The sequence below is a fragment of the Perognathus longimembris genome, chromosome 11, assembly GCF_023159225.1.
Source record: "Perognathus longimembris pacificus isolate PPM17 chromosome 11, ASM2315922v1, whole genome shotgun sequence".
Taxonomy (NCBI): domain Eukaryota; kingdom Metazoa; phylum Chordata; class Mammalia; order Rodentia; family Heteromyidae; genus Perognathus; species Perognathus longimembris.
The window spans coordinates 35,005,471-35,020,373 of NC_063171.1; the positions used below are offsets into that span (position 1 = coordinate 35,005,471).

Sequence of the window (14,903 nt, forward strand, 5' to 3'; positions counted from 1 at the left end):
AATATTTGTAGGTATTTGCGATTGTAGATTTACTTCAAAATAAATGGGTTATGGAAACTGTGGAAATTCAGACTGGACAAAATTAACGAAACGATCCCTGTTGAAGTTGATGAACAGTCTGTGAACATATATAGACCCGTTGCACTATTTGCTGTACTTCAGACTGTTTTAAATTTCCCATTGTCAAAAGTTTAAAATTTGTGAGTAAATTATAAAATGACCCATAAGAAAGAGGTAGTTACTAGGATTCATACACTCTGTTAGGCATAATGTTGTGAAATTTCTTCCAGAGAAGGAAATAATAGTTTACTTGTATGCCTACAAATGTGTGAGGCCCTAGGTTTGATTCCAGGTGGGAAAACTCATTTTTAAAACAACACAAAAATGTAAAACAACACAAAAATTCCGTAAGATTGTTATGACTTATGACTTGTGTTTCTAAAAGAGTGAATAAATCATGGTAGATTTGCAAAGAAAAATAAATAAATAAATAAATAAAAAGAATCAGATAGGCACCAGGTTTTTCTTTAATAGTACCATTTTTCCCCGTAGCTTGCATAATCTTTTATTAAATTACATAATCAAGATGACAAATGCAGGCTCAAAGTGGTAGAATGCTAGCCTTGAGCTGAAGAGCTCAAGGACAGCACCCAGGCCCAGAGTTCAAGTCCCATGACAAACAAAAATATAATAAAGATTTAATAACTGGGTGCAGGTGGCTCACACCTGTAATTCTAGCAACTCAGGAAGCTGAGATCTGAGGACTGCAGTTCAAATCAGCCTGGGCAAAAAAGTCCTTCAGACTCTTATCTCCAATTAACCACCAAAAATCCGAAAGTGAGGTTTGTGGCTCAAGTGGTAGAGAATCAGCCTTGAGTGGAAAAAGCTAACAAAGAGTGCCTAGGCCCTGAGTTTGAGCCCCAGTACTGGTACCACACAAAAAAAGAAAGAAAGAAAAGAAAAGATGACAAATGCAATTGCCAAAATCACTGTGCCAGATGTTTGAAAAAAACCACTCAAGTGCTGAAAAAAAAAAAATCCTCTAGTCTTATCCTGATCTACCATGCCCAAATAGCTATCAAATATAAAAGCAAAATTTATAAGAATTCAAGAAGTTTAATTCCATCCTCCCTTTCTGAGAATGTTGCTTGGAGATATTTGGAGGGGGAAAAAATTATCTAAAGCAAAAAGAACTATGGCTATGGCTTAAGTGGTAGAATTTTTGCTGGCAAGTGTAAAGCCCTGAGTTCAAACCAGAGTACATTGAAATATGTAAACATATATTAATATTCAACACTAAGTGAAAGATTAAACCAACAAATACATCAGAAAATAAAAATAAGGTTTATGACTACTAAGTAATACTATGGAAAAATGGCATTATATAAGCATTTTTAAAGTCCATAGGAAAAAATGCTGCATTTGAGTAAAGGTGAGTATGGATATGCTTTCTTTTTCTCGGTGTTTCTGAGAATTTCTTCCTGCTTGGTTACCTTAAGCTGCTGGGTGGGGGCCACGCCTGTGGGTATGGATGATGTGGGCATTTCTCAAGCCTGTGTCATGTGGAACTGAAAAATGAATCAGGGGGCTCCCTACACGGTGTGACTTGAAGAACCAAGAAACTTCTGGGCAACTCCCAAAACTAAGCAGGACAAAGAATGCTTGGTTTGCTAAGTCCTTAAGGAAATGCACTAATGTTTTCAGGACACGATGAAAGTGCAATGAAAGAGGCTTGTTTATGTTCTCCTGCATTTTATTGCCATCCATCAACCGACACAGCATCAACTGACACAGAGCTGGTGTTCCAGAAGCTTTAGGTGACAGATGACTATAGAGTTTGCAAATACCAGCGAGTGAATGGAATGAGTACAATGTGTGGAATGAATGAATGGATTAGCCCATGAGTTTAGCTTTTCTCGGATTTCAGTAGCTAAGAGACATGGAGACATTCCATGTTTCTGTGTACATTTTGAAGTGACAGAAAAATTATTTACTGTATGTACTCAAAAGCAGTAAGGAGAACAGAGCATAAAAGATACACAAACTGCCTCAGTATAAATTACAGAAATAACATTGTTTCTATTGTATTTTTAAATTGCTTTCCTCATTTGAAAATGATGGAAACCTTATAAAAATAGCAAAGAACACAGGTATCAGTGCTGCTCATGCCTGTCATCCTAGCAACTCAGGAGGCTGAGATCTGAGGATCAAGGTTTGAAGCTAACTGGGACAGGAAAACTTATGAAACTTTTATCTCCACTTAACCACCAAGAAGGCAGAAGTGGGGCTGTGACTCAAGTAATAGATTGTTAGCAGAAAGCAAAAAAGCTCAGGGACAGTGCCCAGGCCTTGAGTTTAAGCCCTAGGACTGGTACCAAAAAAAAGGAACAAAGATAATGTAGAGATTTCCCGCAGATCCCTTTCTTTTTTTTTTTTTTCCCCCGCTTCTTCCCGCTCAAGGCTAGCACTCTGCCACTTGAGCCACAGCGCCGCTTCTGGCAGTTTTCTGTATATGTGGTGCTGGGGAATCGAACCTAGGGCCTCGTGTATCCAAGGCAGGCACTCTTGCCACTAGGCTATATCCCCAGCCCCGCAGATCCCTTTCTTGATCCTCCCCCATTATAAGAATCTCATGCTTGTCAAAACCAAAAACTGACATTGGGGCTTTTTGTTAACTGGAGTCTAGACTTGTTTGGACTTCGTCAGATTTTCCACAAATATCCTCTGTCTGTTGTGGCATCCACTGGGGGCCAAATTACATCCTGTGTCCTATGCCCCTTTATCTGGTGCATGAAGTGTCTTCAGTCTTGTCTTGGTTTTCATGACTTGGTTTTCAGGAGTTCTGCCAGGAATCCTATAAGATGACTGGATTTGTCTGATGTTTTCCTCACGATAATAATGACATTCTATGTTTCTGGAGTGACTAACATAGACATGATCTTGTGGTAGGGGAGTGATAGATGATAGATGATAGATGTGGCCCAGAATGGCCACAGTGATGTTAAGCTTCCACTCCTGGGTTGAGGTGAGTTTTCAAGGTTCCTCCTCTGTAAAGATGCCAATGTTGTCTTCTGCACTGGAAGCTTTGGGGATGAGTTGTGAATGTAGCTCACTCCCCAGAGAGGAAACCCACTACATGGTTCAGGCAGAGAAGAGTTTATTGGGGGGAGAGAAAACTGCCAGGCTGCACAAGATGGAGGTATGGGAAGACAGAAGGGAAGAAAGAAGAGAGAAAATGAAAGAGTGGGGACCTGTGTTGAGCTGGATTATGTAGGGAAAGGCAGGAGGTATGGCCACGTGGGTTAGATATGACCTCAGTGAAGGGGGAGGTAACTGCCTCCAGGTGTGCCAGTTACCCAGGTAATACAGGTACTGGGCACAGACTTAAACAGGGGCATCTGCATGGAACCCTCCTGGGTGGGGGGAGGGGGTGGACCTTACAAAAAGTAATTAAGAGATGACTCTTGGGAAAGAGAGCATCATTGTATGTATATTACACAAAAAAATATACTCTTAGGGCTCTTTGTATTACTGCCATGCCAATTTTTTTTACTTTTTTCATTTTTCTTGGGTTTTTGGTGGGGTTTTTTTGCCAGTCCTGGGGCTTGAACTCAGGGCCTGGGCACTGTACCTGAGCTTCTTTTTGCTCAAGGTTAGCACTTTCCCACTTAAGCCACAGTGCCACTTCTGGCTTTTCCTATATGTGTGGTGCTGAGGAATCGAACCCAGAGCTTCATGTATATGAGGTGAGGACTTTACCACTAAGCCATATTCTCAGCCCTACTTTTTTCGTTTTTGCAGCATTGAGGCCAAACCACAGGCCTCAGGCATGCTAGATGATGCTTTACAACTGTGCTACAGTAACAGATGATGAAAACCGGCGATTCACCATGTGAAAAAAGTAGTAATAGTGAACAATAATGTCAATGATTTTTAGGAAGACAGAAAAGATTTAGACTTATTGACTTATTTAGAACATATGCTTCATAAACTCTGTCAGACCAAGAGGACAGAATAGAGAATCTGGAAATAAATTCACACATTTCTGGTTAAAAAAATTTTTTTTACAAAGGTGCCAAGAGCAAACAATGGGGAGATGGAGGAAAGAGGATGAATAAGAAAAAGTCTGAACACCCATCGAAACATAACAGAAAGTCACTTTTCTGTGGTCTTCAACTACTGTCTGAGAAGCGAAGAACTCAGACTAAGGACTCGGGTCAGACCTGCAAGTGGGGATAGTGACAACAGCCTCCCCACCACTCTACAATGTTGATAGGGGATAGCCACTGGGCTCCAGGAGCATGCATGCTGATATCCTGTGTATACTTTCCAGAGCCTGGCTTCCCAGGTTGTCCTAGAGCTGAGAGGCCAAATTCCCAAGCATTTGTTTATACTGCCCTCTACTGTTCAGAAATAATCATTACTACAAAGGCTACAAAGAACAATTACCAATGGCCAGGCAAGATAAGGCCACAGTGGGGCTACTGGCTCATGAGGCAAACAGCTTATAATATATTCAGAAAATGTTGAACTCAAACTATAAAAACCTATTTAAACAAATACATTCTGCTCCAGGGTTTCAGATATTACCCTATGTTAGAAACCCCAAGTTTTGCTTCTATCAATCCTCTTTGACTGCTGGGCAGACTAGGGTAGGATAAGGAAAGGCATCAAAGGCTTCAGTTATATTGTAAATAATTCTGGAAAATTCTAGAAAAAGATCCCTGATGAATCACTGTTGGAAGGCTAAGGAAACTTGGATTTGAGCCTTGAAGGGTAAAACAAAAGTAAGACTTTTCCTAATAAAAGTTAGTTAAAAGTATACTATGGGCCAGTCACCAGTGGCTCACACCTGTAATCCTACTCAGGAAGCTGAGATCTGAAGATCACGGTTCAAAGCCAGCCCAGGCAAGAAAGTCTGTGAGACTCTTAACTCCAGTTAACTACCAGAAAACCAGAAATGGCCCTGTGGCTCAAAGTGGTAAAGAGTGAGCCTTGAGCTGAAGAACTCAGGGACAATGCCCAGGCCGAGTTCAAGCCTGATGATGGGGGTGGGGGGGAGTATACTATGGGCTTTTAGTTAGATCTCCATTTGAATATTATTTCTCTAAGAACTGGCTATCATAAAACAAGACAGTCTTCTCAGCAGAAACTGAGTTTTGCCTTACATTTACAACCCACAGTTTCATCGGCTATAGATTTTATCGTCTCATCTCTGAGAGGGAAGTTATCAAAGTTTCTTTTCCATTTCCTAGCAGGTAAGTGTTATAGTGTTACCAGGGCTAAGCTCAGCCTGCCAAGTGTACTGCTTTTCAGTATGTCTTCCATGCACAGTAGACGGACATGTGCTGAAAATATAAAAAGGGAAAACAGAGTATGAGAAAAACTTTTCCACTGAAACAATTACCATTGACTAAACATAGCCCAATCCTCTCAAATGCTGATCAACTGTTCCCAGAACTGCTCTTACTGTTCCCTACAACCAACCCGCCACAACTTTTCCTTTAAATAATAAGGAAATGTAGCCCAAAGCCCAGAACAATAACTGGTTCTGGGCTGGTATTGTGTAACCATGTCATGATTCCCTTTATTGAACTCTGAAGCATGGCCTTGGGTACAACCATCTGGCCCTGATCATCATCAGTTTGGTGCTGAAGCAATCTCTTGCCAACCTACCTTTCCCTGGAGGTGCTGATAGCAAAGTTCAACTATTGTTCTCTCATCCTGTTTCCATTTCTCTTCTGAAGAGCTTAAAATAGTTGTAAAGCACAACTATGTCATGCCTTTGCTCTTTCAAAAGCTCGAGTTAAGATTTCAAGGCACCCCAGACTTGGACACCTAGTTACTATGAAACTTCAGGTAAGTTACCTAAACACCATCTTTCACAAACTATCTTCTAATGTAGTTTAAAACTTCATAATGCACATAGAACACAAAAAAAAAAGCCTTCCAAAGTAGGGTATAACTTTGTAAGAACAATAGATCCTAACTGCTCAGTTTGATGATTTTTTGCAAATGTCTCTAATATTTGAGTGAACAGACAACGTATTTACAGCACTGAGTGGACAGCATTGCATTCTTCACTCGGTTGGCTTTACCCATACGGCTTTACTATTCTGACTTATACCATCAGTTAGTTTTACTAGTGTGTGCTCATCATATGTTTGGAATAACAATGTGTGCTCTTCTGTGTCTGGTTTCTTTCTTCTATTATTATTGCTAAGTTGTATGCTAAATTTATGTTTATGTTTTTAAAGAAACTGTCAAGCCATCTTCCACCATAACTGTCTCATTTCTAATGACACTAGCAACCTATGAGCATTCCACACCCTTGCCAATTTTTGGCACAATTCATGTTTTGATTCTAGGTCTTCGAATAGGTGTATCGTGTTCCAGCATCGTCAACAGCATAAGTATGAGGCCAGGCTGGACTACATAGTTTGATCTAATCTAAAACAAACACTTTTGACACATGATGTCTTGGGGCAGATGACTCTTCTATTGTCACAGGTTATCCCATACATTGTGAGATGTTTAGCAACACTACAAAAAGCAGTCCCACTCTCCCTAGCTATGACACCTCAAAAATGCCTCCAGACATTGCCAACTGTCCAGTGGTGGGAGTGGGAAATCATCTTTGGTTGAGAGCTTTTACAATGTGGCAGAAGACAAAGGCTAAAGTTAGATATTTGCTGCAAATACAGAACTATCCATTTCTTTTTACGCTTTATCTCAAAAGTTCTTTCCAAGTTTCACATCTTCCTCATGGAATCATTTCTTCAATGTACAAATAAGGTACACAGACACAATAAGGTAAGTTTATTTGGGAGTCCAATTATTTTCTTTTAAAAAGTTTAATACTTGATAAAATAAAACAAAATTTAGTACCATAGAAACTTTCTGACATGTACAATGACATATTATTACTATGTACAACTCCAAACAAATGCTTCCAGCTCCAAGTAAGGGGATGTTGAACAGCCTGACTAGAGTTAACCTGTAAGAAATTTCATGGAAGGCCAACATTTTCCTTGACTTGAAAAAAAAATCATACACTTAAAAATATAAATAAGACTTTCACTGAATTGAGAATCATAAAAATGCTATCTGCAGTTCAGTTGTCTAGATCTTAGTAAGGCTGTAGTAATTATGAAACCCCATGAATGTTCAAACTTCATTCTTCCAGAAGTCTTGCAGTTCACAGTTGGTCTATCAAAAATAAAAGCTATTCCTTCTAGTGGTAGAACTCAGTAAACACTTCATATGCCGTTCTTCACCAGCTCATGGACTCCATTCTCATCAATGATTAAAGGGGCATGGAATTCTTTATCTGCCACATAGCTTTCAATTCCCTAAAAAATGATTGAAATTAAGAATAGTTAGAAAAGTTGATACCTGTCTTAAAACAGTAATCCTAAAGTGGTAATAGAGTTACAGCATGAACAACAAAGACTAGATTGAGATAATAACTTCAAAAGACATTAATATATGATTAGACTTTATGAGTAATTTAGGTTGGCATAAAATAAACTGTAAAAAAAGGAAGTTACTCTGATTGGTGTTCATTTCTTTCTTTTTTGTTTTGTTTTGTTGTTCTAATATTAAGAATCAAATCCTGAGCCTTTATTTGCTAAGTGAAGAGATTATGATACCAATCCTAAAGTTAATGATATTTATCCTTCCCCTAATCATTACTCAATAAAATTCACTATTTCAGCAAGATGGTGGTCTCTGATGCTACAACTGAGCAATAATGATCAGGCACTCTAGAAAAAAAAGGAAAAAAATTACAACAGTCAACACTCTCAAATACTCAGGTTTTAAATACTGTATTTTGTCTATTAAAAAACAGGATCTTTGAAAATAAATTTACAAAGCATTAAAAAATGATTATTTTTTTTCTCAAATGTTTATTATCAAACTGATGTACAGAGAGGTTACAGTTTCATACGTTGGGCATTGGATACATTTCTTTATTTTTTCTCAAATTTTTATTATCAAACTGATGTACAGAGAGGTTACAGTATCATACGTTGGGCATTGGATACATTTCTTGTACTGTTTGTTACCTTGTCCCTCATGCCCCCCGCCCTCCCCCCTTTTCCCTCCCCCCCCCAGGTGTTCAGTTCACTTACACCAAACAGTTTTGCAAGTAAAAAATGATTATTTTTTAAAAGGCAAGGGTAAGATACACACACACACACACACACACACACTTGTTGTTGTTTGGTTGTTAGGTTTTTTGTTAGGAGGTTGAGTATATGGGGGGAGGGGTTAACTGGTGGTTGTGTGTATGCTGGTAACTGGTGTTTGAACTCAGGCCTTCACACTCTGGCTTGGTTTTTTTTACTCAAGGCTGGTGCTCTACCACTTGACCCATCACTTCGGTCTTTGAGCTGGTTAATTGGACAAACAGTCTCAAAGCCTTGTCTGCCTGGGCTGGCTCTAAACCACGATCTTCAGATCTGTCTTATACGTAGCTGGGATTACAGGCATTTGCCACCAGCACTCAGTTGACTATATATTTTTAAAGCCTATTACAATTGAATGGATAGGTGAAAGGGACATATTTCTGCTAAGGAGAACTAACTCACTTATGGGACAGATGCAAAGACATAGTAGGAATTGTCAAAGAGAAGCATTCAGATGGTTGCCTCAAGCACTCTACCACTTGAGCCAACCCCCTAGCCTATTCAGTGTAATTATTTTCTGAGTCTCATTTTTCTTGCTAGGATCAGTCTGGACTGCAATCTTCCTATTTTTATGCCTTCCTTGTAGCTGAAATGATAGGTATACTCCACAAAATCCAGGTTTTTCATTAAGACTGGGGGTAGCTAGGATTATAGGTATGAGCCATTGTGCCCAACTAGGTTATTGTCACTGATAAATAATTGTATATATGGATGTTGTTTCGGAAAACATACGGATTGTGACAGAATCCAGCTGGTGAACATTTCTACCTCTTCGAATACTTACCACTTCTTTGTGGCGAGAACATATGAAACCAACTGTTAGCTGTTCAGAAACATACAAGTTTGTATTAAAAAAAAAAACTGGGAGAAAGACAAAGCAAACTTACTTCTCCAGCATAGGAGATGAGGGGAGAGATTTCACACTGGATTGGCACATCATTGGCATCCTTCAAACTAAGAGAGGAAATATATGTTAAAGATTTTGTTTCTCCTACACTACTTACCAGAGTAAAGAAACCAGCACTTTCTTCTAGGAAGCCTGCAGATAACAAATTTCTGCTAATTAAACAAATGGAATAGATACTACCCTATTATATTCCCTAAGGATGAAGTTAACGTAGAATTTTCATGGTCAGAAAATATTACTTAGGGCAAGTGCCAATAATTACTGCTCGTTCCTTACAGCATTTCAACAATATTTATCTACAATCCTCTTACCAAAAAAATGTGTTACCATTTCCAGGTTTCATAAAGTTGAAAAGATTATTAATTGAGTATATGGCTTTCTGCTAGGGCTTACTACTAGGAACCTTGAATCCTTTGCATTTCACTATAATCTGAGAAGTCAGCCACTAATGTTGAAAAAATCTATTGTATTAATTACTTTGAGTAGCATGGGTTTCTACTGGCCACTGTATTGGCCCAATGGGTACACATGCTACTCAATGTATTTAATTTTTAATAATTAATGAAAATTTCAAAATTCAGCTTCTCTATCATAATAATCACATTTCAAGTGACCAGTAGCGAGCAGTGACTAATACTACCAAACTGTTCAGCACAAACACAGAACATTTATATAGAGAGATTGAGCTAGAAATGATAATGATACATATTCATTGCAAAAGTTCCACTAGACAGTATGGATCTAACAGTCACTTACATCATTTGCCAATACTTGCTCTTTTTATACAATCGAAATCTCCTAGAATAGCTCAGTTTATTTATTCATGAGATGTTTATAAGTATTAATGTTACCAAAATTCCCTTTTCAAAGTGCTAAGGCAAAAGTGCACCCACATTAAAGTCAAGGCCAAAGTCACCACTTGCTTAATCCTAGGTTATAAGCTAATATTTATAGCCTTTTGAAATTCTTACTTTCTAAATTATCTAACATAATAAACAACAAATAATGTTTCCAATGTTTACACTTCTTAGACTGTTACATATTTTGCCATTTCAAGAATCTTAGCAATAGGAAATAACATAGTACACAAAAACCTGGTCTTTTGCAGCTTCAAGTTACAGCACTTCTCTCCTTTCCCAAGCACAAAGTCTCAAATGTTGGTGTAATCAATATAAGCAGAACGCCTGAGATTAGTCACAGGCCACTCTCTCCAAGTAGAATAGCTCACAGCACTTAAGGTACTCAGTATCCTTCCCCAGAATACTTAATCTGGCTACATCCAACTCAAACAAGTCCAGACACACTGGGTTATGCAAAATCATTTTCAATTATAATCCTTTTGACCATAACAACTTACATACCTAAGCCAGGTGCCATTGGCTCACACCTATAATCCTAGTTACTTGGGAGGCTTAGATCTGAGGACAATGGTTCAAAGCCATCCTGGGCAAGAAAACCATCCTTATCTCCAATTAACCATCAAAACAAAGCCTTAAGTGGAGCTATGGCTCGAGTGGTACAGCACTAGCCTTGAGCACAGAAAGCTAAGGAACCATGCCCAGGCTATGTTCAAGCCCCAGTATTGGTACCAAAAAAATGATATATATATATATATAAAACTATCAAGTGTGTCAGAAGCAGAGGGCCTTTATACTGACAGCACATAGTCAATTCAGCAAGATATTTTTCAATTGCTATTTTCATTGAGCCTCTTGCTTACGCTAAAGGTGCAAGCTGGGATCCACAATCAATCTCCCTGGCCTGTAACCTGCTCTGGATTTTGGATAACACCTACAAGTTTGTCACATGGGCCCAAACACCCAGGGTCAGATTCTTTAGTAACGCATGCTCCCCACTTTCAGCATGCACTGAGATTCTGAGTTAGTATCACCAGACAGACACCTGCCACCAAGGAAGCAGTGCGCCCCCACCAAAGCTTCAATCATCCTCCCTGCACACCCCCAAAACGCACAGCACTAAACTACAATGCCAGTTAGTATGGAGAAAGCACAGCCCCATCACCATGCGCTGCCGGCAGGCTGGTATATTTACTTGTGATTGACATCAGCTCTGATGGTCTCTGACCTTCCATTTGAAGCACTGCTATGTAGGAATAAATAAACATTAATGGGAATGGAAACAAACCAAATAATAACGGAATTGTAAAATACGCCTGACATGTCAAACTTAATCGTAAGTTTGACACAAGAGACCTCACATAGTAATAAAACCAATGCAATGTTGTCAAAACTAAAACAGAAGAACAATGGGACATGCCATGGAACCAGCTTGCTGACAATGAGCAGCCCACCGCAAGAGCCTGAGAGCCATGCTAACACTTGCTCCTCCTTGTGAAACCATGTGGCACACTCAGCTCTAAGGCCTCGTGGCCCCACATCTGGTGAGGCAATCACACTTTTGTGCATGCAGCCTGCCGTTTTCTCCCATAAGAATGAAAATTACATGGCAGAATGCTTTTCCTCTATGTACACGGAAACCACCATTTCATCATAAGATGTTAAGATTGAGCTTAAAAAATCCTTAACCTCAAATTTGTAAGGTTCTGTTTTTAGCCTCTGAAATCCAAACCATTTCTAAAGTGTGTAGATAGATGAATCGCCCTGGCATTGGTGTCTCTTAGGGCATGCCACAGTTGGAACAGAGGTGGGCCTCGCCTCACCAGGCATTTGGTGCCGCCTGTGCAGCACTCATGGCTGAGGAACTTTCCCTGTGGTACAGTATGCTGTTGAAGAGCTTTAGCCACACAACACACCAAAATCATTACTTTCTGACCGTCATTTAGTAGGAATGCCTTCATTGACATGGGGAAACGTTTCCAAAAACAAAAACCCTAGAGGTTTAAAAGAGAATCCTCTTCAAAGAACAGTAAAGTTATTATTCTCTTTGGTAATGGGTAAAACTGGTGATTTCACATCAGGCACTGCTCATACACTTTGCTTTTGAAAAATTATCTAGGAAAACCTAAGAGAAAAGGACGAGTCCAAGAAAGCATTCACACAATAGAGAAAAGATGCTGACTTACCGGGGAATTGCTGGGAGACGGGAGCCATTTTCATCTATGAAGTGGCCCCCAGCATTGAGGACCCAGCAATGGTGAAGGGACATCAGGGCGTGCCTGGCGGTTGTGGGGTTGTCCTTCCCGTTCTGACTGTCTGCATTCTTGAGTGGGGAGAACTCGTCCTCCCGTAACACTTCATACACCACGAACTTCCTGCGGCGAAATCATATGAAGATTTCCTTCTTAAATAAAATTGCAGAAGCTGAGTGCCAATGGCTCAGATCTGTCATCCTAGCTATGCAGGAGGCTGAGTGAGATCTGAGGATCGTGGTTGGAAGCCACCATGGTCAGGAAAATCCTCCGTGAGACTCTTACCTCTAAATAACCAGCCAAAAACTGGAAGTGAGCTCTGACTCAAGTGGCAGAGCACAAGCCATGAGCAAAAAAGCTGAAGGATAGCTCCCATGCTCTGAGTCCAAGCCCTAGTACTAGCAATGAATGAATGAATAAATAAATAAATGAATTGCATACAGCACTTCTTTCAAATTAACTAAACTTTGCTATTCACTATTAGGTTTTCTTCATCTTGTTCCCAACAAATGACAAAATAAGGCTCATCCCTGCACCAAAGAAACTAGGAATTTTTGTCTCCAACGTAAAATGAAAACCATCACTTGCACTCCCCAACTAAAAATACTTCATTTTAGATCAGAAATATTAGAGATTTTATTGCATAAAGGTCACACTAATACCAGTTTGTACAGAGAGAATGATCATATACAGCTAATCTATCTACTATGTTTCATATTGATCATATTCTGAAACATGTATCTCACATCAAATGAGATCTTTATAGAGATGGACATAAGCTACACAATATGCTCACGGAAACAGATACATACAGGAGATAAATCTTAATCACAAAGTGAACTGTCCATCTTCAGCTTTTCAGTTTCCTACAAGAATAAATGAGTTTGACAAGTCTGCAGGACACCTACCTAATAAATTAGTTGATAAAAATAAAGCCATATTCCCAGGAACCTCAGACCATATACTCATGAGGCAACAGTTTCATGCTAAAGAATGATAATATATATAGACTACAGAATATGGACTATTAGAATGACTATGAACTCCATACTTTCAGCCTTTTCCTGCTGGAAATATGACATAAGTGGTAGAGCAGTTAGCAAGACGAAAGCCTTAAGTTCAGACCACAACACTACCAAAAATAAAGATGATAAAAGGGAGAATGGGTTTGGTGTAAACCAACTGAACAACTCATGGGGGGAGAGGGAGAGGGAGAGGGGGAAGGGGGGAATGAGGGAGGAGGTAACAAACAGTACAAGAAATGTATCCAATGCCTAACGTACGAAACCGTAACCTCTCTGTACATCACTTTGACAATAAGTAAGAAAAAAAAAGAGAATGGGTTTTAAAAAAAATTCCTGAGAACAGTTCCCTGCCTTAAAGAATAAAAAACTGTATTTCAAGACATATATTTAATCTTACTGGTGCAATTCAAAGCATACTTTGCAAACTGGAAGATGTCAAAGACAAATTTTTCCATCTTTATTCCATTTGGTTTGTCTGGCTTAATTAACTGCCCCTGGGAATCCACATATGGAATCTTCTTTTGTGCCACATGGTGCTGCAACTGAGGCTCATACACACTACAAAGTGAAGGAGAAAAGACAGAATCAGTTTTCAAATTTAAAATGCCATAAAAAACTGATAACAACCAGGCACAAATATATCAACAATCAGTATTAAGATTTTCAAGTGAAGAATACTGGTTAAGTTTCAGTTCATATTTAAATATGAAAGAATATGTTTCCTCCTTCCACTTCCTTACATTTAAAGAAAAATCAAATGATTTCATGTTAAATAGTAAACACAAAGTTGGACATAGTGGTGCATGCCTATAATCTTGGGAGGCAGCTACAGGAGGCTCATATCGGTCTGGGATACATAGTAAGACTCTATATCAAAAAGTAAATAGGGCTGAGAATGTGGCTTAGTGGTAGAGTGCTTGCTTAGCATGCATGAAGCCATGAGCTCAATTCCTCATTTCCACACAAACAGAAAAAGCCGACGTGGCACTATGGCTCAAGTGGTAGAGTGGCACTATGGCTCCAAGTGGTAGCCTTCAGAACAGAGAGGCTCAAGGACAGTGCACAGGCCCTCAGTTTAAACCCCAGGACCAGGAAAAAAAAAAAAAAAAAAAAACAGTAAGCCAGGCGCAGATGGCTCACACCTATAATCCTAGCTACTCAGGAGGCTGAGATCTGATGATCGTGGTTCAAAGCCAGCCCAGGCAAGAAAGTCCGTGAGACTCTTATCTCCAACTAACCATCAGTAAACCAGAAGTGGTGCTGTGGCTCAAGTGGTAGAGCGCTAGCCTTGAGCTGAAGAGCTCAGGGACAGCGCCCAGGCCCAGAGTTTAAGCCCAACACCGACAAAGAAAAAAAAATAAACAAATTAGAATAAACACATACGTGTACTCATACGCACACATATCTTACACCAATGCCTCTTCCATTATTTCTGTCTTTTGTCAAATGTTCACTTTGCGCTGACTCTAAATGAGATCCTTTGAGCACATTATGCAAGGTGCATATTAAATGCTACTAAGATGCATGGAAACCTTAACCTGATTTCATCTACTCACAACATGTATGTGTACTCACCTATCACACTGTACCTGATATATGCAATTATTACATGCCAATTAAAAACAAAAACAAAAGATCAGGGGCTGGGGATATGGCCTAGTGGCAAGGGT

At 39.4% G+C, this 14,903-nt stretch overlaps 1 protein-coding gene across 4 annotated transcripts in view; it reads right to left on the minus strand.

Moving 5' to 3' along the window:
* Window positions 1–6,791: 6,791 nt before the first annotated feature.
* Window positions 6,792–14,903, minus strand: part of Uap1 (UDP-N-acetylglucosamine pyrophosphorylase 1) — a 33,524-nt gene continuing 25,412 nt past the window's right edge. For 2 of the 4 annotated variants that reach the window (XM_048356917.1, XM_048356914.1), the window contains exons 7-11: window positions 13,651–13,791; window positions 12,143–12,331; window positions 11,152–11,202; window positions 9,080–9,146; window positions 6,792–7,352 (exon numbers count right to left, since the gene is read on the minus strand). In XM_048356917.1, coding sequence (XP_048212874.1) covers window positions 7,260–7,352; window positions 9,080–9,146; window positions 11,152–11,202; window positions 12,143–12,331; window positions 13,651–13,791 — 541 coding nt within the window. In that variant the 3' untranslated portion in view covers window positions 6,792–7,259. The remainder of the gene's footprint in view (window positions 7,353–9,079; window positions 9,147–11,151; window positions 11,203–12,142; window positions 12,332–13,650; window positions 13,792–14,903) is intronic. The other 2 variants (XM_048356915.1, XM_048356916.1) reach the window with 2 other exon arrangements.